Consider the following 25373-nt stretch of genomic DNA (forward strand, 5'->3'; position numbering starts at 1 on the left):
CTCCATTGAAATCGGTTGTTAACGTACCCTCTAGTTCCACATTAACCGTAAACTAATCCATCACAATCATTCGATCGCAGGAAAGCAAGAAGGTGAACCGTGAGACGGATTCTGAATGCCTGGTTCCGCCACGACTTCCGGCCTACCGCTTCAGCCCCCCATGAAGCCACTTCCGCGATTCCCGTTTACGGATGAGAAAGGACCGTGTATCGAAGTCTCGACGCTCTAAACCGAAAGACCGATCCATCCACGTGGAAAAAATAGTTCTTTAGGAAGCCAGTCTTTAAGAAAGTGTCTTGACCCTGGATCACGCATCAGATCGAGACAGAGAATCGACCGACCAACCATACGATTGAAAGTGTCTAGTTGACCCTGGATCACGCATCAGATTGGGCCAAAAAACCATCCAACCAACCACGCAACTGAAAGTGAAACAACACGTACTGCACGGTTAGGTCCACTTTCGATTGGCCTAGGGGGGTCAACACATTCTAGTCGACCTGATTGAAGGTTGCTATTTTAAAAATCTCAGCCAAGAGATCCCATGAATAGGACACGTCCTCGACACGCGTAATCCAGACTCGAGAAGAGTCCAAAAAGAGAGACCAAGAAGAAGAGACTGCTGTCCTTTCCTGTCGTCGTTGGTCCTCGTTCAACGGAGGACCGATCGGGGCCCTGGTGGTGTCCTGGGACCGCAGATGGAAGCTGGTCCGCCGGAGCCCGACAGGGTGGTCAACCCCGAAGAACGACGCCTGTCGGAAGAAGCACTTTTACTCGAGAGACAACTCGCTGCTTGTATTCAATATCCACCGATCCGGCGCTGCAAGTCAGGCTTCTCCCTCCTGTATCTGCCGCGTAAACCCGATCAAGCTGGAATTGATGGAGTTGGAGAATATCGTGGCGAACACTGTGTACCTCAAAGCGAGAGAAGGTGAGTGATCTCGACAGATGTGTGTTAGGTTTTATAGACGGTTAGCTACTATGGTTAGCGTGGGACGATCTCTAGTCTTGTGCCTTCTTTAAATTTAGGCAAGTGTCAAATGTAAGTGTAGCTTAGTAGAAGGCTAAATACATTAGGCAGAAGTATTTAACGTAGAGATCCTTCCGAGCAGTTATCGAGAATTTACTGTATAAGAAAGATCTCGATCCAGATTCAGCACAGTGATAGAAATGCTTGAAATATAGGGGGTTATTAGTGCACACCTTTGCAGGCCAGAAAGTCAACACTTTGACTGTCGTGATCCGTGTGCAAAGGTTGGCCCAGTAGTTGGAATGTTAATTCCTTGGATGAAACACGTGAATTACTTTACATATCGTTACGTTATAATCGTAGTGTATGTACTCTGGCTTCTGCAACGAGGAGATGTTGATCGTTATTCTTATTATTTCCGTGTGTGTCAGCGATTGTCAATATTGACAGTGGTGTCGTATTATCTTTTTTCAACGGTAGGATGATCCAAACCGGTAGTTAAAGAAAAAAAAAACGGTGAAGTCGACGGAAAACAGATAATACCTGGACCTAGTAAAAACGCAGTACACAGTGGTCGGGAGTGTCTGCCACTATCTTGCACCAACACAAATTTTTATTGAATAAAGTTTGCATCGATATATAAGCAACACTTCTTGTGCTTCAATATTGCATTCCATCTGATAGAGAATAGAATGAAATTTCCCTGTGCCATTGTCGTGTCTTCTCGTTCCACTCCGTCGTTACGTAATTCTTTTGCCACATTATTCTCGTATACATTCTTTCGTCCCCATTCGCCATGTGCTTGTAACCGCGCCACGCTCGCCTGTAATAAGGCCTACTGTGTATGTGTCGACAAACGACAAGAAAGTTCGATATTATACGAGTATCTACGCGTGCGGACGCAGCGTATCGTAAACAAACAATAATAATAGAATTTACGTCGAAGCGAGCGGATTTCCGTTGAAGCGAGAATCATCACGGAATCCCTCCTTTCGTCGACGTGTTCGCCGACCATCTCCATCCCTAAGTCTCGGTTACGTTGTCGCGTGAACCGTAGAAATCCCGTGGAAATTGCACGCAGTAATTACGGGAGAATGATATTTCATTCTCGGCACGGCCACCACGAATTAAGCGAATTCCACGAAACGTTTCAACCCCTGTTTCCAAAACACTCTGTCCCAGCCGTGAATCTCGCGCCCAGACGGCTCATAATTTTCCCGTTAAGCTCGGGCCAAAATGTTCTCGTAACCGCAGTGATTCAACGATAATTTAATTCCTTGCCCCGCCACATTCTGTTTCATCTTCAGCAGAAGGTCATACTGCGATTTTTGATGTATCCTTTGGTTCGACTACCTTTGACACGTCTGTTCAACATTGTGATGGAGACTGGAGGGACTAAAGGAATTAGGGGACTAGAGGATGTCAAGGGTATACGATCGAAGAGACATTGAAAGGACAGAAATCAGAGTTTCCAATGTAGATACTCTGACTAGAGGAACTAGAGGACTAGGAGGTCCCAAAGACATCCGATCAAAGAAGCATTGAAGGGACAGATATCAAAGTGTCCAAAGTACTCGAACTAGAGGAATTAGGTAACTAGGGCAATTAGAGGACTAAAGGATTCCGAAGATATCCGATCAAAAAAGGTATTTAATAGGACAGAAATCAGAGTTTCCTAAGTATATCGACTCCGAAGATCCCTTAAATTGATCGCAGTGGCCATAGAATAAGCAAACGCGGAAAAGAAAATTCAATCTCGAGAGTACCCACCGTTTGAAAGATTCTCGTCGTTCTCGCCGAGGCGACTTACGATCTACCCGGCAAGAATTGTATTCGAGCGCCGTATCGAGGATCGTCTATCGCGCCGGATGATACACCGCGGGGTAAAGAAGTCGTATAAAAGGGACTACCGGTCGTATCGCCGTCTTTGGTTCGCGTCCTAATTGATATATTTGACGGTCGGATTGAAATACTGGCGTTCACAGCGGCGCCACAAAGCTCGGCCGCGCGATCGTTCCCGGACACGCTCCTTGCTTCTCCTAGCCCCCGTGACGTTTATCGTCCGACTATTCCTTCGCAATTAGCTGTAGAATCACGGATACACGAGCGTGTTTTACGACGGAACGGGTACAGGTTTACTGCAATTCCTGAAACGAACTATGATTTATCATAAACGGACAGTTTTACTAATGACTTGGATGTAACAATAACCAAAACGTTTGAGTCTGGAAAGCTTGAAAATCAAACGTGCAGTGCCCCTCTATAGTCATTCCGGAAATTTGAAAACCCGTTTCTGAAACGAGCCACGATTTACCCTAAACGTACAATCCTATTAATGGACCCAGCTATAACAATGACCAGAATGTTTTATCCTCTGAAACTTCGACAATCCAACTGGACGGATTATAAAACGGCTAGTATCCCTGTATAGTCACTCAGGAAATTGGAAACCTCGTTTCCCAAACGAGCCACGATTCACCCTAAACGTACAATCCTATTAATGGACCTAACTATAACAGTGGCCAAAAGATTTCAGTCCCTAAAGCTTGAAGACCAACTCGCTCGAGTATCAAATCGTCCAATACCTTGTATAATACTTATAAGTTGATACCGAGACCGAATATGACCCATTAATGCATTTCTGCTGCGTCTCAGGGGCTCCTGCAACTTCCCCCGATCAGTTTGCAATTAGAAGTTGGTATAGTTCGTTATGCTGTGTAAGGCAATGTCCCGGTCGTGGGACGCTTCAGGTGAACGAGAGAACATCCACAACTCCGGGCAGCAAGAGCCTGCAATTACCAGAGGCCCGGAGTGTTCGCGCGCGCTTATAACGCGTTAGTCTGTCCCGCTCGCTTTTATCGCGCGCGATACAAAGAGCATGAACGTAATAACGTAAAGTATGCGGTTTAATTGGGCTTCTGTGCCGGCGCGCGTTCTCGTTAAACTCCATTTGCATATAAGCGGATGGCGTCCGGCCCAGCCCCTCCCCGGTCCTGGACGTAATTTCGGGGCTTGGCGAATAAATTCGTGAAAATACCGTGGTTACTCCCTCCCCTCACCGATTATCCAGCTAAGTCCTGTGGAATTTTGCTATCGATCGTCTTCTTAGAAGTTTCGGTGAACTTGTTAGAAGCACGCAAGAATGGTAATTGGCTCCCTGTTGGGGCAAACATGTCCTGCCTGGCCCCTGATTTGGGTCGAGTCTAAAGAATGCGAGATTCTTTTATTGAATCTTGGTGCCAATTTCTAATTAGATTTTAATATACCTAGTTGGTGGAGAAGATACAGGGTTATGTTCGTAATACAGTAAATCATCGATGAATGTTCGAAGACTCCTCGGCACTGAGTGTTCAGACGTCAGTATCATTCTTTCGATTTCGTCCAGATGTGTTCCGTCATTAACGTATCTCGACAGGGGGGGGGGAGGGGTCAGGGAGCAGAAAAAGGCGAATTTTAATTAGCATATAGTGCCCGTCCCCCATCCGAACCGCGCATCCTGTGTGTCGAAGCGAGCCACAGAAGCCTGTTGCGTGTGGCCTGGCTGGAAAGTAGGTAAATAGGCGTCCGCGTGATGCGCCAACGACGTCAATGGGCTTGTAATCGCATCGCCACGGTGAACTTTATAAATATATATAAGAGCCGGCACGAGCGTTAAACGTGCGTTTTCGCGTCTCGTCGCGGCAGCTCCGGCTTGTAAATTACGTAAGAACCGCGAACCCGTTCGGGTTAATTGGCCAAGGGGGTGGGGTAGGGAGAGCGATGTTTCCATCCAGTAGATAATCGTGAACGTGATTGCGGATAAATTACTAGGAAGAGAAAGAAAGTAAACTGCGTGAGAGGAAAAAATAAATATATGGAATTTAGAACGATCCTCTTTCACCTACGTTCGATTGAGAGTTCTCCAAGAAATGCTTACGCAAACGGTACCACCAATATGGGCCGTCACGACAAACGCCTGTCGCGTGTAGGTGACAGCACTTTTATACGAACCTTGTCGCGGCGAATCTATTAATATTATTCTCGTAACGCCGAATAAAATATCTTGCAAGGAACTATGTAGTGTATATCGCGAGGTTCAGAACGTCGTCGTGGTCGTCCGCGGGTTTTATTACGGCGAGCCGATGCTATCGTCATGCGATCGCTTTAAAAAGACCGCCCCGTTCGCGTGATAATAATAAGAGATCAATGATACGGTTCGCCGTAACCGTTAGGCGCACAAAACGTGACCTGGTTGCGATTCGCGAGCCTCGAAAAAAGCCACCGAGACGATTATTTTAAAGGATCACGTTCACGGGTCTTGACGCACTTCGTGTCGTATAAGAAATATTAAACTGAAGAAAAAATGTACCTGCAGAAGATATATTTCGAAAGTGTGTCCGTCCTATTGTCCTTCGTCGTTATTATTTCTTATTGCCGGTCTTACTGTCGTCAATAATTATATATCGTAGGATATAAACTATCATTGGAGGCCTTTTTTTATATTACCTTTTAACTGCATAAAGATTCAAGACCTTCTTCTCTAAGGGTATTAATTATTAAATATCGAGACTGGAGGAAATTAATGGAAAAGTTACACGATTACACGTACATAAATCATTGTTGGATCATTTAAACGCCACATTAGAATAAATAATGATTATTTTGGTATTAAGATGGTGCAAGAATATAGAGCTGTCCGATCGAATAAATGCTATTAATACGGCTGTTAGGACAGCAGAATCGAAGAGTTTATTTTCTAAGCATCATGGAACCGTATGAATAGAAATCGATCATTGTCACCCGGCTCTCTGTCATTCCATCAGCGGCCGGCGTCGACGGGCGGCGACGTGTCACACAGCTTTCTAGCCGACAAAGGCCATCGAGCGGTCCCAGAATTAACTTCGTTCATTAATTTGCAAATGTATTCGGGTCTGGTAGCGCCACGCGATTGGCTGCGATGCCGTAATACGTTTATGACGCTTTAAAAGATGAATGAACCGTGCACTCCGGCGAGACCTTGCGCGATTATTTTCTTCTCGAAACACCTTTTTCGCGTCTCCCACCGCACATACCTGTCCGACTGAATCTCATTTCGCGGCGTTACACACGGACACTTAGACCGTCTTAGAAACCAAACCGATCGATCATCGTCTTTAGCGTATTTATAAATATTAAATGATTTTATAAATCCATCTTTATGCTATTTATATCTTACTAGTATTTAAGCCTGTCTTCGCCAGACGTTACTATGGTACACGTTTAAAAGATTTTTTTACATTTTGTTTTCGACACAAATCGATACCAGTGCTATATAACAATATCCAAACATTTAAAAAACTCCAAAAGTGGGTTCATCGTGAACTAGAAAAAGGAGAAATTTCATATATTATGACTTAACAAAATTTGATAAATGATAAAGAATGTGATGAATTTTCATTGGGTTGATAGGATCAGTTTCTCAGTCATTCGACATTACTTTTTGATTATTAGGATGTCCAAATGCGAACTAAATCCTAGAACAATCAATAATGAATAAACAGATGAACAGTCTAACATCACACCACGTGGCCCTATAATGACAATATACACTTTTCAATTCTCCAACGTCAAATCTGACTCATCCTGTACCTCACGAAAGAGAAGGGTCTCTACCGACCCTTCCAACTTCCGACCCCCCATGATCGAACGAATGACTGCACACGTCGAGGAAATGTAATCGGTTGCTCACGGATCCGCGAAAACCCTGTGACGAGAGACTGTCCCTCCTCCTCCGTTCTCCTATTTTTCTCCGCCCCTCACCGTCGACGACGACGATCAATGACGAGCCCGTTTCGAGGAAATTTCGTTCCGTCGCTGGCCCCAACCCCCCTAACTCTCGTCTTCCCTATACATTCCCGCGAGGAAGAGCATCCTCTGGAAGCCGAAAGCCGATTGGAAGCCAGGCGCGCGCTTGAATCGCGACGAACGAAAGACGACGTTAACCCACTTACACGCCGGGCTTCTCGCGAACACGAAGGGTAGGTAGCTCCGTAATTCGTGGCGCGAACAGGCTGGTGCTAACTCCCCTTAGCGAACGGTGTAAATCGAAAATGAGAATCTTTCACCTCGAAGCCGTCGTCCACAATAAAGAGGTCACGTCGTCGAGATTTTTCCTTTTCAATGCGATTCTGCGATCTATCGAAGAAGCATCTGGGATGAGAATTTATGGAACATTCTTCCCCTGCGATTTTAGCTTCTTTTTTTTAGTATATTACACGCATACACTACCGTCCAGAAGTATTAGCAGTGTACATGGTTTCGCTGTAAAGGGGATTTGATTTAGAATATTTTTGGTATTATTGGAGTATTGTATCGGTGTCTTTTTTCCTGCTGTCAGCAGTCATTCGACCAGGTCTCTTTCGACGCGATTTCAATTGCATTGTAGCGTGTTTATAGCGACGAGGCCGAGATGATTCACGGATTTTAAACTTTCGACGCGGTTCAAGCTCCCGAAAACTGAATATTTGCGGTGTTCGCGAAACGACGAACGTGCCCACTTCACTCGTGGTTAGTTGTGCACTCGCGAAACTATTTTCAACTAGCTAACCCTGGGCGCCCCGTATTGATTATCCGCGGAACCCGTTTCTGTTAGACCGTCTGGCCGAAACCGCCCCGGAGAGGTGGCGTTTCCCAGAAATTGATTGCTTCGCCCTCTTAAACTTCGATATCTTCCTTCCTTTTCGAAGTACATATCCAAGTTCGGGAAAAAGCTACACAATTATTTTTACCAGAGGGAACAGTACAGAAGGTTTATTGACAGATACGAAGGATGAAATTTAAATGCTCCCTGTGCTCGTGTGTTCGTCTATATACTTTCCCAATTGCAATTATGCAGTTTCGTGATAAATTTTTCTTAATTTTTAAATAAGATTTGGCACGTAATCGGGTGAAATAAATGTGACAGTCTTTCGTGAACAAATTTCTGAGTCACTGTAAATGAATATAAATAAATTATAAAAAACACTTTTCCACTGATGCTGCTCTATTTTAGAGTACACTGTTAAACATTCGTATTTGTCGACGGAAATCGTTATTTCATGGAGAATTATTTAATGTAATTTGCACAGAATCGATGTTTTTACCTCCACGATTCGAAGAGAAGCATTGTTACGAATCGTCGAAATCGATTGCGTGTCACTATGTACACGAAAACGACAAATGGGGTGGGTTGCGCTTGACATCGAGGGGTAGGGAAGTGTAAAAAAAAGTGTTTTCTGGACGTCAAAAATGTGATCGCGTGGGCTGCGCGTGACCCGTGAAACAAGTCCGCGAGCGAACGAGTGGAACGTAATTGAACAACTCTCGCAAGAGTTATGCAAAACCACAAGGGCGGAAGGACCGTGGATCGATGAAAAATTAATTACGTGAAACAATGGACACGGGATTCCCGGGCTTTGCTAATTGCTTTTTCACTTATTCGCAGGCGGTGGCGACAGCAACAAGGGCAAGAGCAAAAAATGGCGGAAGATACTTCAGTTCCCCCACATCTCCCAGTGCATCGGCCTAAAAGATAAGCTAGGTAAGTCGCATACTAGTAGACATATTTTTTTTACTAGCAGACAGCTTCGATTTTACGCTCACTCGCGACTAGCACCGTTAATCGAACGCATTTCTCATTTTGTTCGCTGTTTTCCTGTTTATTTTAACACGTGTAAGCGGGCCGAAGGGTTTAGGAGCGGAGCTATGGGCGTGGTTAGACTGTCTTAAATTTTTCCCATTTCCAATATACACCAAAGAAAATAAAAACTTCTTGAAAATTGATCAAACCCGTATGTATAGTGAATTCTAGGGAATCGTGAGTACTATAAATGCATAAAGTCCGCAGTCTACAGATCATCCTTGCGCGCGTGTGCCTCCTAGGCACGTACTCCTGCGATAAGTCACTGGCGTGCTTGTTAACGCGACAGAACCCGGCATTACGTTATTTAATCCTATTCTAATCCGCCGACGATAACGATAATAAGTAGACCCCGATAAGAGGGATAAACCGGGAGAGGGAAGATCTCGAGGAGACGTGCCGATTAAATTATCGAGCATCTCTCGTGGATGATCGAGCTTGGTGGATTCTATATAAGATCCATGGATTGTCCAAAAACCGGAAATAATTTCGGACATTTAGGATAAACACGTGAAACATTTATAGTCAGTCCTTTTATTTTCAGCCATTGACGTAACGCATACACTACCGGCCAGAACTATGGGACCAGTTCTGATAATAAAAAAGATATAAGAGTTACCGTTCCACTAATCATGAACTCTGGTCCCAAACTTCTTTCCGGTAGTGTACTTCCAACATCGCTGTAGAATCCAAAATTATCACAAAACTCCTTCGAGTTGCAATGATGTCCCCTTCTTAAATAACAATTGTCATTAGATCCTTTTTAACCCCCCCCCCCCCCCGAGTCCCTTTAATCCGTGAAGTCTGAATGAAAAGCCAGATGATCACTCAGAAAATGATAATATTCTAATAAGCCAATCGACATTTTGGTATTCGTTACCGGCAGCCTCAAAGAAACCGCTGAATGATTCCGACCTAATCCTGGCGAATCTCCCTATAAATTCTCGAGAAACGCCGAGCAAACACTTAAAACCGCGAATTCGATCCGAGGCACACTAGTATTTACCGAGACAACTATTAGTTCGCTCCAACTCAAATCCTGATAAACGCGCCACGGTTGGTCGCCTATCGTAATTGCGATGTTTTCTTAAAAGAAACCTCATCTTGAAACTGTTACCAAAAAAGAATTGAATATTCCTTTCACTGATTTCGTAACTATACACAAGTGATACGAACTCAAACGATCCTCGTTGCATGCATTAAAAGCTATCGTCCAAGCATGGATTATTTTTCGTCTCGATCAAAATTATGTAATCCTCTCACCACGAACGCTAATTTTCAGTCGTCTTAACGAGAACGGAGTTAAAATTCTGGAAAGGAGTCACGATGTTGGAAATTCTTCTTCACGCGTGATCGGATTCGTTTTTGAAACTGGGACACGATATCTCCTACAGAACTCGTTCCTCTATTTTTTTCTCTCAGCCTCGAGGTCCCCCCGTTTCCCCCCGTCGCGAATTTCGCGCGGTTAATCAACGCGTGACCCCATCGTGGTGACCTCTCCGCATGGATTATTGAATCACGCCCGCTGCAGAGTCCGAGGAGACTCGGCCGGTGTGTGACGACGCGAGATGAGAAGGAAGAGAGATACATTCGAATTGTATCGATACGTATTGACGCCCAGAGTATCGATACACATGCAGATTGGAAATAAAATATACTGGAATATGTTGTCACATTAAATATCAATAGCAAATATCGATATTTGAATTGAAAAGAATCATAATGTCGATATTTGAATCGAACAGTTACGATAGTCGAAATATCAATACTGTATCGCCCATCACTACAACAGATCCACCTCTTCTCATCGCTCGTATAAGAAGCTATACGTATATCGGGGCTCTGTTGTCTCAGTTAATTAAACCGTAATGCCGCCCCGATCGTGTTGTTTCGTCACCGTGGGTGACGGGAACTATCATCCTCTTTCGGCTCGGAGGGACCTCGAGAGAGAAAGCAGCCTCTTCTCGATCGAACACTGGATGCGCGACCGTCCAATAAACACGACCCCGCGGGGTCGATTAAAAGCCCGGGAGAATGTAATGGACCGTTTCGTGGGCCAGTTTTCCTTCCATTCTCGTCCGTCGTTGTGATTCGAGTGATACGTTCTTCACGGGTGGCAGATTCAGGATATCGTCGGTGGTTCCATGACCGATTCATAGCCATGGACTTTTCGTTTCTTGGCCCCATATTTCGAACGATGGATCAGGTGATGCACGGTTCCCATTGTGTTACGCTTCGAAAAATTGCGGAACGTATCGCAACGAGCAGCCTTGTAAACGTTGATTCCATCACGACGTTAAATTCACAATTATCTTCATCCTCTGGATACAATCAATCCCTATAATTACGGCGCCGCGTGAATGTCTTCGCGATTCCCATAGCTGCTGCTCTGTTGCGAAACATCAAATGCGTCGAGAACCGTGGGATTTCGAGACCTTTCGAGAGATTGAATCGCGAGGGGAATGATTCCTGTCGGGGAACTCCCGTGCCAACAAACTCCAGGTTAAAGATCGAGATTTCGCTGCTCACCGATCCAATTGGATTTCTCAAATTACCGCCTCTTTTTCCCTACTTCGAATCATTCGAACCCCTATCCCACGATCTTAGTTTATCACATTATTGATTCACTTGAGTGCTTCACGCCATAAATTTCACTTTTGACGTTTATCGACCAGACATTATAGACAGACCGTTCCATTTTTCTTCTTCCTAACAGACATCAGGTACAGCTATGTGGTGGACCAGCAACCGATCGGCCGGCTGTTGTTCAGACAGTTCTGCCAGGACAAGAAACCTTCGTACCATCGGTACAATCTCTTTCTGGACGCGATCGAGAAGTACGAGATCGAGATGGACGAGAATCGTACCGAGCTGGCGAAGGACCTGTTTGAGCAGTACCTGAAGAGAGAGGGCTCGGAGGTCGTCGACATCCTGAACGACTCGTTGATAGCCCAGTGCGAGGAACGGCTCGGCTCCGGTGGGAAGGAGCTCTTTGTCGAGATCGCCCAGACCGTGAAGAACTTCCTGGCCGAGGAGCCTTTTTCAGTTTTTCAAACTAGCTTCTATTTCTATAGGTAATTCCATGATCATACCATAAGCTTGTTCCTCTAATCCCCACCATTCAATCACCTTTATCGCTGTACCAATTGACACTACCGCGAAATCATGCTACCCTGACCAATTTGAAGCAGCTGGAATTGAATAGAAATTTTCTTCTTCCCCTTTTGTCACGTATCATTAAAATTGTACCTTTTGTCGCTGTTTTGTCTTGAAAATTTCATAGTTTTCAATGTTACATTCTCCTAGAAATGCTTTAGTATCTGTATAGTAGGCACCAATTTCTCTTATAGTAGCTTTACTGCAGAAGAAACCGTTTGTCGATATCATAAAAATTTCGATAAATTTCACTATTCCTTTCGCAAGACACAGTTTTCAACTCTGTTCAGTGTAACCGATAAAGTCTCCTAAAAATTCGATAGTCTTGGTCTAAGAGCAACCTACTGTTCCAGGTACCTCCAGTGGAAATGGCTAGAAGCGCAGCCGGTGACGTACAAGACCTTCCGTATGTACAGGGTGCTCGGTAAAGGTGGTTTCGGCGAGGTCTGCGCGTGTCAGGTGCGCGCCACCGGGAAGATGTACGCGTGCAAGAAGCTCGAAAAGAAACGTATCAAGAAGCGAAAAGGAGAGGCGATGGTGCTGATCGAGAAGAACATACTGCAGAAGATCAACTCGAAGTTCGTGGTCTCGTTGGCGTACGCGTACGAGACCAAAGACGCCCTCTGTCTGGTGTTGACGATCATGAACGGGGGCGATCTAAAGTTTCACATTTACAACATGGGCGGCGATCCTGGTTTTGACATTAATCGCGCCAGGTTTTACGCGGCCGAAGTTGTCTGCGGTCTGGAGCATCTTCATCACCAGGGGATCGTCTACAGGGACTGTAAACCGGAGAACATATTGCTGGACGATCACGGGCACGTGAGGATCTCCGATCTCGGGCTCGCCGTAGAGATCACCGAGGGCGACATGGTGAGGGGCCGAGTGGGCACTGTAGGCTACATGGCGCCTGAGGTGATCGACAATGAGAAGTACACGTTTTCGCCAGATTGGTTCAGCTTCGGCTGTCTTTTGTACGAGATGATCGAAGGACAGGCGCCGTTTCGCGCGAGGAAGGAGAAAGTGAAGAGGGAGGAGGTCGATCGTAGAGTGAAGGAGGATCAGGAGAGGTATTCCCAGAAGTTCACAGAGGAGGCGAAAAGCCTGTGCCAGCAGCTGTTGAAGAAAAGCCCGAAGAATCGGTTGGGTTGCAAGTGCGGCAGACACGGGGCGAGGGAGGTGAAGCTGCATACCTTTTTCCAGTGCTTGAACTGGAAGAGGGTCGAGGCCGGTATGTGGGAACCGCCGTTTGTCCCGGATGTGAGTAGGTGTCGTTCAAATCGATTCTATATTGTCGTTTCCGTAGCTTCGCACCGTTGAGACACCATCGGTCTCTCGTCATTGTTTCTTGACGATCGGGTGTTACTAGACTTTCGAACACAATTGTACACGACGCGTCATCGGCCGTGTTACAGACGGTTCAAACCAATACGGTTTTTTGACCGGTCATTTTTTTATTAGTTGTTTATTATTCTTTATTGAATAAACGGAATGAGTCGGATTAGTGTACATTATAAATATACAGGGTGAATCAATAAGAACTACTTTTTCGAACACCCTGTACATATAATATCAATCCAAAAACCATATCGTCTGAACTGGCTGTTAGGGGATACACGTGGCGTATAGAGATCACTCGCCTTAGCAGAGTGACGGTATCGATTAAAGGACTTTCGGCTCCCGTCTTATGTTCTTCGGTTCTGATTCTCGAAATAGACGCGTGAACGCTGTATATCAAGTCAAAAGGTCTGTCCATTTTAGCAGAGATCGTTACCGTTTGTTCGCATTTTGTTTTACAGCCACACGCGGTGTACGCTAAGGATGTGCTGGACATCGAGCAGTTCTCGACAGTGAAGGGCGTAAACCTGGACGCCACCGATGACACTTTCTACAGTAAATTCAACACCGGCAGCGTGTCCATACCCTGGCAGAACGAGGTGGGTCTCTTTTTAAGGATTTCTGGCTATATCGGGGCTCAGCCAAAGCACGTCATATGGCGTCGATGTGCACCGAAACCAGCCACGGGTGTGCACGCCCTGGTTCACTTACACGTTGGAAAATATACGACTCGCCTAAAGTGTTCCTTTACGTCAGAGGCCAACGGTAGTGGATCGCTATCCGTTGCTTTCATTTAACCAGATTCATTCGACCTTTCAAACGCGAAACCATCAAATCAAGTTTAGCCCCGGTCTTATCGTGAAAGGAGTGGGCCGCCGTTTGATGAAAGGTGTGCCGCCCTCCCGACCAAAGGCATTCTGGTGTATACAATTGGGACAAATTTCTCTGTTCCAGATGATAGAGACTGAGTGTTTTAAGGAACTGAACGTACTAGGTCCTAACAACACACCGACACCTGATCTGCAGATTAATCATCCACCGCCCAACAACGATAACAGAGGCTGCTTTCCGTTCAGAAGACAGGTTGGTGTTCTTGGTTAAAGTTTGTAAACCATCCTTGGTTAAATCGTGAACTATGGGGATCACTCAGAGAGAGACTTTTCAATATCTCACTTGCTTTTGAAGATACAACAAAAAATGTGAGGTGAAAGTATTATTTAGTTAGAAGGAGCAAATACTGTGATAAGCAAACATTTTTCTCAGGGTCACATTTTTCGAAATTTCAAGGTCGTCGATGTTTTTTCTTTAAATAGGACTACATATTTTTATCAGTGTGGCGTAATAGTTGAGATTAACTTTCTGCAAATCACAAGCAAGTGAGATATTTAAGGTGCTCAGGTTAGATGGAATACCCTGTATAGCTCAATGGTTTTAATTCTGTGCGTACAAGACGAATAACTTTCGATTTATCGTTTTCCCAGAAAAAACAGAGCGCCCGTACAAGACAAATCCCGCTGTCGGAATGCCATCTACTGGAGCTGTCCCAGAGCCAGAACTCCGAACTGCCAGCCAGCTGATCCAAAATGAACGCAAACAGTCTGAATCAATCGACGCCGTCGTCCATGCGACGTCGTCGCTACGGGCGACGCGGCCGACGGTCGCTGAAATGCTGCCCGAAACTGCTATGAATCAAAAGAAAACACGACGAGCCCCACACGACACCGATTCCCGGTGTCGGTGACACGTGTTCGCGGAGAAAACACGTCCATAGAGGAAGAAAGACGGTGACGAGACAGGTTCTGAAGTGCCACCACCACCATCGTCGTCGTCGTTGACACGCACACATCCAAACAGTTCTCTCAGGTTTCTCGAAGCAGACAAGCGCAACTCGTGAATTTACGAGGCGATTTGTCGACCATGCATATCGTTCGATCATGTCAGAAACGATGTGACATATTTCTATTCGTCCTTTTTTTTAAGTAGTCGAAGGACTTCCTTTGGTCGTGTCGTTTCTGTTGCGATTGAGCAACTACATACGATCGTGCGAGTGATTACGTATCGACACGTTATTTGTGGCGTGTGAAGGTAAGCAAACGATGTAACTATACAGTAAATCATCGATGAGTCTTCGGAGGCTCCTACAAGCTGAGTGTTCCGACATCCCCACCACTGGAGGTCCCCCGTGGAACCAGTGAGGATGGATGATTTACTGTACTTGGAGATAACAATGTAGTGAGGTAGTCGATTCCAGTAATTAGGGCCTTAATTAGGGCCTGAGGTTTATTAAAGTTAATTAGGCCATTAGGTTTACCACCTCACTGTATTGTTACTTCCAGTCATATGTGTGCACTAAATGTTGAGTTCATGGACGCATTCTAATAATTATTTTTGGGTATCGATCCATTTTCGAATGGTGTATTTCATTTAGTTGTGCCAATTGTGTTCATATACCTAGTTACATTTCCCGAGGATACTCATTGGCAATGGTAGGACTATGGGAATCGTGACGTATGTCGTAGCGTTCACGCGTTGGCACGTGTGTAATGCTTGAGTCAATGTATGAAGAACTGATTTCTTTTTTTTTAAATACACTTCACGCACGTTTTACAGTCGCAAATACCAAATTGTTCTTGGAAGATCTGTAAAAGGCGGAGTTAAGCAGTAGGGAGCGGAGCAGTAAGTGTGGTCTAATAAATGTGTGGTGGGGACAGCTTCAGCCACTATTCAACGAATGCTTCCAGGTGTATATTAAACATACAGTAGAACTTCGATTATCCGTCAGTCTTTCTTAACCATAAGAACAATGTTTCCTATGTTAAAAGGCCTATTGTACGACCAGATTCTATTTATAATATACTGATTTAATCTCGTATCCGGACAGATAATCGAAGTTCCATTTTATGTACTTAGCATTCGGTGCACACGACGACGTTATTGAGCAACAATGTACGCGGGAAGCTGCGTTATCACGAAGACAAAGGAACATTGAAACGGTCTAAAATGGATTTAAGGCTTACCCCGCGCGATCCATGTGTCTCTTCATCAGTGAAATGTCTCCAAGCGTATCCCAAGTTGATCTTGGGATGAATCAGAATCGTTCGAAACAATCGGAGGATCAACGATTCGACTGATTTTCAGCCATTTATCTTTCCACAAACTGTCACACGATTTTACTAACATTGGATCGTCTAATTGTTTCGAATGTAAAATCACGTCAGAATCATGATTCAGCGCGGAATCTGGTCGAAACATATTTCATCGAGACGTAAACAGAACGAAGCGGAACGGACGCGTTGCTTTAGCCTTAAGTGATTCTGCATTTCAACGAATAATACGTTCGCTTCTCGTGAATTAATTTCCGCCCCATTGTATATAAATTCCTTCCGTTTTCAGCACGACTGATTTCGAAACGATGAGAAAACCCGTCCTGACATACGCACAAAAAAGCAAAGAGTAGCAGATTTTTTTTATCTCTGTCTATATATCTCTATCTTGCTCGATGCACGATTCAGGTTGTGAAATCGTGAACGATTGATCACCAAGCATCACGATCGTTCGCTACGGGCCAAGAATCGCACAACTGACGAAGCACGTACACGGAAAAGCACACAAAAATATACACAAACACACATTTGAGAATATATACACAACAGTCAAGTGAAACGCAGACGCTTGTAGGTGGAATACTTTATTTCCGTCGGGAATCGATAAATGAAGTCACGATGATACATACGAACGAGAAAATCGAAGGATAATCAGCGAACATTAAGAAGTCGCACACCTGATTCGATCTGTTTAGGCTGTCGTTCGTGCGGAATTGACTTTTAAAAAAAAAACGGGGGAAAAACAAAAAAAGAAAGGAATTGTACTATATGTCATTTGCCCGAGGCAAGTTTTATCGTACATCACTGAACAGGACTGGCAAACGAATCGAATGATCGTGTGAAATTTTCTTTTTTTTTTTACGATCGATTTCGCGATCTCTGTTGTACAGTTTCTTCCTAACCAACCCAGTACTTTTGATTCTGTATGTAAATCAATGTGAAAATGTGTCCGTCTAACACCATTGGGTTGTCGAAGGTTAATGTATATGATTCGGTTGATTTTTAATCGATGACAGAGGGATGACCCCCACAGCAATGTTGGGCAAAATTTTTATCTAGATAAAATCGAATCAAAGATAATTGATCTTTATCCGTTATCCTTTATTCGTTATTTAAATAATGTTTTATTTAAATAATGCCCAACTCTGCCCCACAGAGTTTCGTTGCTGTCTGCGCGTATCGGTCCGGGCGGATACTCGTTTGCCAGCCCGTTCGGATAGGTAATATTTATGTACCGTTGCGTATTTAAAGGTAAACCGGCGTAAATATATATATACATATGTATATCTAAGTAAATGATAACGATCTAGTAATTTAAAGGTATTATTAATTAATCCACGAATAACGATGCGACCTCTTATCGGATAGATCGCGGTATCATATCTGGCATTCGCCTCGCGGTTGGTTCAAGCTGTGAACCTGTTTCTCTTGGAACACATACAGTACATCATTGATAAGTGATCGAAGGCTCCTCGGTAGCGCTGACTTTTTAATGAGGCTGAGCACAGTGATAGAGTTTGGAATTTTGAAGCCAACGATGTTGCTTTCAGCCGTATATGACCATATAGTTCATGAGATATTTAATGTTCAATGCCGAGAAAACTTCGAACACTCATCGAGGATTTACAGTACTTTGAATCGCTCACGATACACCGTGTCACTCGTACAAATTGCGGTAGAGTTTTCTCAAACCGAACCGTCGACGTCGAGACTACGACCTGCGTATCGACTTCCGGAATTTTCGAACAATGTACACTCTTCGAACAGGTTATATCTCTGGTCGAAGAAGGAATCGCAAGATTTTTTTCAATGTCAACGCGAAATTATACCGTTCAAGTGGAAAGTACACTTTGTTACACAAAGAACAGTAGTGTTCGAGAAACCGGAAGCGAAAATGTTAGGTTATGTCGCGCGATTTCTCGAGTCGTCGGTAATGAGCGCGGTTCGAAATTTAGCGACATAATTTTGCATTACTCCGTATATCGTAAGTTAGCATTATATACAGTGAATCATAAACGACGGGGGAAGAGAGTGTCGTGTATGATGGGGACTGAGGTAGTTTGATCCTTTCTTTGCGTTAGGTCGCCATATTGCTGGTTCGAAACACTTCCGACTTAACGTGAAGAACCGCTCGCATGGATATTGTGTGCGGCATTAGGCTCGTTGATTGAAAATTCAGATTCTATTCACAATCCGTGCAAATACGATATAGTAAATCATCGATGAGTGTTCGATGATTTACTGTACTTTAAAAAGTTTCACTCGACATCCCTGTTTTTTTTATGCCGGTTTACATAATTGTGTTCGGTTTCTCGCATAGAAGAACTGATAAACGATCAATGACTCGAATGCTCTATCGGTAACCTTGTCAGTGCTTTCAACTGTGATTACTTCCGATGTCCTCGAGAGAGTACCGTGTTATTAATTTATTAGCCTACGAGCGATCGAAAGACGACGATGCTCGCCCGCGTGTCTTTTGCTCAAAAAAGGAAAAGGAAAGAGAAACGAAAAGATCAAGGTACTTGCTTTATATAACCTATCGAAGTGCCTCGAATACTGGCGAAAAGAACGTCCTCGAATCTCGTTTTTAGCCATTTTGTCGGACATAGATTGTCTTCTCCGAACGGAGAAACCACGTATGTTCGCGTTCATTCGCCAGTGTCTCGATCACTTTATTCATTTTCCAGATTGTAAATTTACATATACTTAGGAATTTAAACACTGTTTCCGCGCGTACGTCTTGTTTTCCTTTAATTGTCGGTCGTCTCGTACGATATATAGAGGGGACCGAAAGCGTTGTTCTTCGGCAAGACACGGGCGAAGCGGAGAAGACAGTAAAGGGAAAGAAAGAAATCATTCCAGTTTTTTTTTGTTCGTTGTGTTTTTTCGTTTCGTGCAAACGTCCGACTGTGTAACTGCTGTTTTTACCTTGTCTTTTAAGTGCAATGTCGAAAGCGTGTGTGCTTGTGGGTGGCCATCTTAGGGGGGGGGCTCTTGGTAGGCTAATTGCACCGGAACAACTGATAAATTCATTGTTCTTTGCTGTTCATTACAAAATCAAATTTTCATATACAGCACTCTGCTCATGGTTACAAAATCGAATTTTAATTGTAACACGACTGTACTAACCCCAGAAAAGTGGATGTAACTGAGTCCTTTCTGACCCTGCTATTCCTGTTTCTCGCCGAACATATTTCCTCGAGGAACATCGGTCCTCTTTTCATCGAATCTTATACGAACTGCTGGCTCGTATTACTCATCGCAAACTGAGGAGTTGAACGAAAAATCTCGAAAACTGGGGTCAGAAGGGACCCAGGTGTATCAAGAACAAGGCACAGTTGTTCCCGTGAAATAGTCTTTAGTACCGAACATCAAAAGGATTCATTGTGAATGACACGAGGATCCTCCGATTGGGGCGAGCCCTCGACAGGTTTCTAAGCGTGTTTGGGTAGGGAAGCGCTGTAAGCACGTAAAAAAGAAACTTCTCTTTTGTACATACATACGTAATGGTAACGATGTTAACGGTAACTAGTAACGCGAAGCAGGAAGCGCGAGGCCTAGGTTATAGAGTGAGTGTTTGTATAGGTGCAAAAGGAAGAGGAATAGCAGCGCGAAGATGATCTCTGGTCCTCTGCGGGATGTCTCCAGAGACTAGATTGCCGACGTGAGATTATCAATGTATTTATATTACACACATTCTTCCGTAAATTCTTTTTAATCGTGAGATCGATGTGTGGACACATCGTGTGACACCGTGGCGAGTGTCATTTCATCCATTCCCCAAAAATGGGAGTGAAAATCAGTGTTTGAGATGAAAAAAGAAAACGTTCAAAATCCCGTTTCACAAACCAGAATTGCTTATTGGATATAAAAATAAAAAACCTTCCTTGTGCACAATATTTCTACTGTAATACTCTGGAAGTCTCGACAGAATTCGAAATCGATTGCCGATCGTTTCGAATTCGGTACGTAACTATTGCGAGATTCTCGAATTGTTTTTATTGCAAATACGCTGCTCGTGCCCTCGGTTATATCGAGGCCAGTTGAAACGTTCAGTTTCATAGGTCACGCAACAATTTACGATTTGAAAAGAAAAAAACATTTCACGCAATACAGCGAACGATCTCGTCTCGATTCCCTCGGCAGTGTGATCGATGATGCCCAAGCTCAAAGGATATGTACACTACACTACCGGTCAAAAATATGGGACTAGGTCTAATTATTAAAGGAAACGAAAAATATTCTACAAACATTTGATAAAAGTAATATGCTAAAATTATTTGGAAATGATTTTTATATGTACTAGTTCCGTACCTTTTATTATATCATAACAGAATAATGAGTTACTATTCTATCTGTCATGAACTCTGGTCCTGTATTTTCTGTTTCCTTCGTTGTTAGCCGATCGAACGTGGAAAGAGAGATCGTTGATTAAAACGTAGAAATAACCTTGAGTTGGATATTTTTTTTTATTTATATTTGGGAAAGAGCGGAAATGACCCTAATGGCGTAAAACCGCCGCATAAATAGATTTTAAATTATATTAAATCATGAAGCGTTGAAACCGCCATTTTGAATATCATTGTTTCAGACACTGTTTTTTTAATGTTCATTTTACGAGGAATCATTTTTCAGCCGCCTGTACACACCATTCGTAAAGGCCCGCGACTCTCTTTTCAAACTCGAAGCACACAGAGTAAAAGTATTAACCGAGATCGTCCTCGAGAATTTGTTTATATATATATAGAAGGAGAGAGCGAGAGAAAAAGACGTTTCCTTTCTTTCTCGTTTCTTTTTTTGTCCAAACGACCGAGGGAAACGCCCAGACTCTTTTTTGTTCCTGATGCGCCGACGAAAGCCAAATGAAACTTCTTTTCTTTTTGTAATCTCTGTATGTTGTACAACTACTGTGGACAAAGTTATAAATATTATATATATATATATAAGTCTTTATGTAATTCATTCGTCCGCCTTTTCAGAATTCATTCCTTTTCAGATTTATTTTATTCAATCAACTACTGTTTGTTTTTTGTATTCTTTAAGCGTAATTTTTCTTTTGTTAACGTATTTACAGTGCTGATATTCGATTGGTTTCCCAATTCACCATTTCGATACTTTTATTTATTTACTGTTAAAATTGGGTTCTATACGCTGAAGGAGCTGCGATTGTCAACAAGACACTCAAGGGATTCTTTCGTTAATGGCGACAAGCTGATTTGTTTTTACTTGACAGAAACAAGCATTATCTTACAATACGAGAAAAGGGGTTTCGCCGGAAGTAATACACAACATTTATACAATATAATATATTGTCACAGTTCGCTTGTCCCTTTGACCCTCCCGTTTTCCGGTCCTCTGACCCACTTATATAGATCCTAAGCTACTGCTTCGCTCGTGTCGCGACACCTTTTTGTTAGGCACTGTGTACATGTTCGAAAATGAATGCGCTGTTATTCTTAGTCATACGCATGACCGAATGGTTGCAACATTTTTGTTCAATAATCTTCTAATCTTCTTTCGATCTTACTTCCGATTATTATTTCCTCGATTCTCGATACTTGGTCTCCTCGCGAGTCCTCAACTTCCGATTTCCCTCTGTACCCCAAAAATCCATTCTGTTTTTTTCCACTAGATTTCACAGATTGTATTATTAATATATGCACAATATAAAAATAATACAACGATATTTTCATCGAAGATCCCCACCCATCGAGTTCTAGAAGTTTTCCATGAAGTCATTATTGATCCATAATGCTCATCGGTGTTCAATACTCGAAATAAAAGGTCCAGTTCGATCAAAAAATGTGCAACCATGCATGCCACGGCGATACAGAGAGCAAAATACATTATTATCGGTTTCCTCGCATTCGTTCGACGACACCCCATTCGCGAGCCATTATCAAGTACACGCTGGTATCTCGCAGAACATATCGAAAAGACAGAAGCAAAAAGAAAAAGAATACAAAAACGTGCTCGGATTCTGCTGACTTTCATTCCCTTTCTAAACCGCTCCACTTAATCCACTGACTAATTAATTGGTAGATGCTTATTGTCACGCGTGTCAGAGTGTCTATCGACGCTGTTTACGAGTTTCTTTTTTCAAATGCAAAAATATATATGTACGAGATCTTCGTTTCTAAGATTAACTTATCTTAAAGAATCCACTAGCTCTAGGTCTCAGTCCTCTGGCTCCCTTCCTTAATTACTATTTTTTTTTTTTGCTTAAAACTAATCAATTGATTTAACGATCGATATCCAATATTGTAACCAATCGATTCCATTGGTTCCCGAATTAAGGGCATTCGCAGCAAAAAAGTTTGAAGAGAAATTTTTTTAATCGAATCCCTACTGTACCTGTTCGAAGTGAACGATTTTCTTGGAGAAATCACTGAACTACGGGGGAGGATCAATTCCGTTTCGATAGACACCCTGATCTGATCCAGTGCATAGTGTGATCGTCGAAATGTGTCCCGTTAAAATTTACAGCCGAACGACCAAAAAGTGTAACGATCACAACCGCGATACTATCGGCGATACGTAGTTTTCTTATTGATAAACATTGTGCAAAAATGAAGAAAATTCATTGTAATCTAGCTTTTAATACTCGGCAATCGCTAGTCGAGGCTGTTCTTTTTTTTTTTTCGAGCATGTAACAACTGGAATTGTTTACAATCCTGTGCGGATACGCGACATAAGAATTTTCTTATGTTAGTTGTGACGGAATAAATCGGCTTGTCAAGGTCCCCTTCCGCCATTGTATGAATCGTTGGATGACGATAGAACCATTTCTGTGCCATTTCTACATCATTCAATGAATGAATTAAAGTTTAATCCCTTGGTGAAGCAAACGAAGTAAATTACAATTTATCATTAGTTTGGATCAATTACAATGTGACAACAATCTTGACAGGCCCATTTCGCCCTAATCACAGCCAAGATCCAGTTTCAAGAACACCCTGTAGAAAATACTTGGTCCTAAAACCGTTCCACTATCAGATATGCCGTAATTTTGTCATTTTTTTTTAATACAGAAAAATCTACCTTTTATAAATTAGACAGGACAATCTTACGAGCTGTGCGATACTAGAAAGACCATCTATATAAATCGATACCACACTATTTCCCAGAATTTCAACCAAAGTTGCTTCTATCATTAGGCTGAACTGAAAGGGCAGAAACTTACCAGTAAATCATTACTAAAAAAAAATCTAGTCGACAATTTAGGAACTGCTATTTATTGTTATAATAAACCGTGAGTCCCCGGCTGATTATCAACAACGTATGTTAAGAAAGAACAGAAACATACAGAAGAAAAATCATCAAGGGCCGTAACGTAATCGCGGTTATTCTAAACGATACGCCTGGATAATTACTAAGAAGGATTAAATGCTGCGACGAGCTAAAAAAAAATCAGGAACAGCGCGTTAAATTTTGAGACCTCCACCCCTAGTCAACGGAGTGAGTGAATCCCTCGAAGGAGAAGACACTTCGATGCACACGGTAAAGTAACTATACACGGGCTAAAGAAACGCCTCACTGGAATACATACATCATACACACACAGTTTGTACAATAAAAACGGAATGATAAGTAAGGCGACAGAAAATACGGGGGAAAGAAAAACGCTAGGCGATTCGTAGGAGGGGATAAGAACGGCTAAATACGTTCCACGCAGATGTACGCTTAAAAAAGTATAAAAAATCTAAATCCTCGAGTGTACGCTCGTAAGTTTGTCTGCAGGATCGTTAGACTGCTTGATTCTATGGCGTTTGTGTAGCATCACCAAATGTACAAACGCTAAAGAAAATAAAACACCTTCACAAATATTTAAATACGAATTACAGATTTGTTCACGAAAGCCTGTTACCTTTATTTAACAGAATTATGTACTAAACTACGAATTTCATTTGAAAATTTTCAATTAAATTTTGACTAATTGTTATTTTGGAAGTATGCAACCCTCCCTATAAAAGCATCGACAAAGAAATTCAGTGGTTTCCGTTTTAACTACTTAGTTCCAGATTTCCAATCTTCGAACTCGCATAAACATCCGCAGTCTAGCGATCATCGATGCACCGAAACGTTTTTCTAATGTACCGCAATTAATACGAACGTGTTGTTACATATAACCTAAACACGTCTGAATGTCTAGTCACTCGAACGGCTGCACTAAATACATTCGAACCCCGTTCGTGTCCGTTTTTTCCGCGACGAATGCGATCTAACCAGTGGTTCTACATTGAAAAGTAGTCGTTTCGCGGTCGCCGGCCACGCGTGACAGCATGTGCACAAGGTGTAAGAGGGTATATAGACGGTGAAATACCTTCCAGCTTCACCTGATCATCATTTGTTCTTCGAAATAACAGTTCCAGGTGTGTCACTTCAATCTGTCCAAGTACCATCGAAACAAACTAGCACGCCTGTGCACTGGCCATCATCGCTGGCAGTAAATGCAAGTACAATATTAATCGTTATTATTATTATTATTATTATTATTATTATCATTATTATGCGACTTCGACAATCGAATGTCAGCGCGTAACGATACCGTCTCTCTCGCCTTTCGATTCTCCGGTCCAGGCGAGAAAAGAAATCGCGGCCCTTCCATTCGATTTCCAAGATGGCGGCGGCGCGGCGGGTGGTTAAATAGAGAGAATAAATTATCGAGGTACGATACCGTGAACTGAATAATACCATGAAGCTGGATTGCAAAATGAAAGCACAGAAACGAAGGATCGAAATACACAGACAGAAAAAGAATGATGGGAATGTGTAATCGTAGGATGAAGGGGGAACCAACACCGTTCGGAACACGTCCGTCATTTTTTCGGAGAGCGCGGTATAGTCGCGGTTCGTCCAAACGTGTGCAGGCGAATATTCTCGTGTTTCCTCGCGGAAGATACATTTTTCTTCTTTTTTTTTTTTTTTTTTTTTTTTTTTTTTTTTGTTTTGAGATATGACGTTCTTTTCTTTCACCTTTCTTTTCAGTATTTTTATGGTCGTCAACAACAGTGATACGTTGTTTTTACCCGTCGCTGAGATCGTCACGGTAGCCACGTCACTGTCCGATACCTTGGAGCTGGGTTTTCGACGTTGTGTCCGTGGAATGACATCCGTAGAGAACGAGACACGGTGTGCTTAGTCGAGAAACTTTCAAGGGAATCTGCGA

General features: G+C 43.0%; 1 protein-coding gene across 1 annotated transcript; it reads left to right on the top strand.

Annotated features, from left to right (window-relative positions):
- The first annotated feature begins 588 nt into the window (after nt 1-588).
- Nucleotides 589-14935, top strand: LOC107192933 (G protein-coupled receptor kinase 2). The gene is made up of 7 exons (XM_015582615.1): nt 589-931; nt 8412-8507; nt 11323-11680; nt 12116-13022; nt 13562-13699; nt 14055-14183; nt 14582-14935. Exons 1-7 carry the CDS (start codon nt 880-882, stop codon nt 14675-14677), a joined length of 1776 nt encoding a protein of 591 aa, XP_015438101.1. The 5' UTR covers nt 589-879; the 3' UTR covers nt 14678-14935.
- The last annotated feature ends 10438 nt before the right edge of the window (nt 14936-25373 follow it).

Source organism: Dufourea novaeangliae, unplaced genomic scaffold (genome assembly GCF_001272555.1).
Source record: "Dufourea novaeangliae isolate 0120121106 unplaced genomic scaffold, ASM127255v1 scaffold9, whole genome shotgun sequence".
Classification (NCBI taxonomy): domain Eukaryota; kingdom Metazoa; phylum Arthropoda; class Insecta; order Hymenoptera; family Halictidae; genus Dufourea; species Dufourea novaeangliae.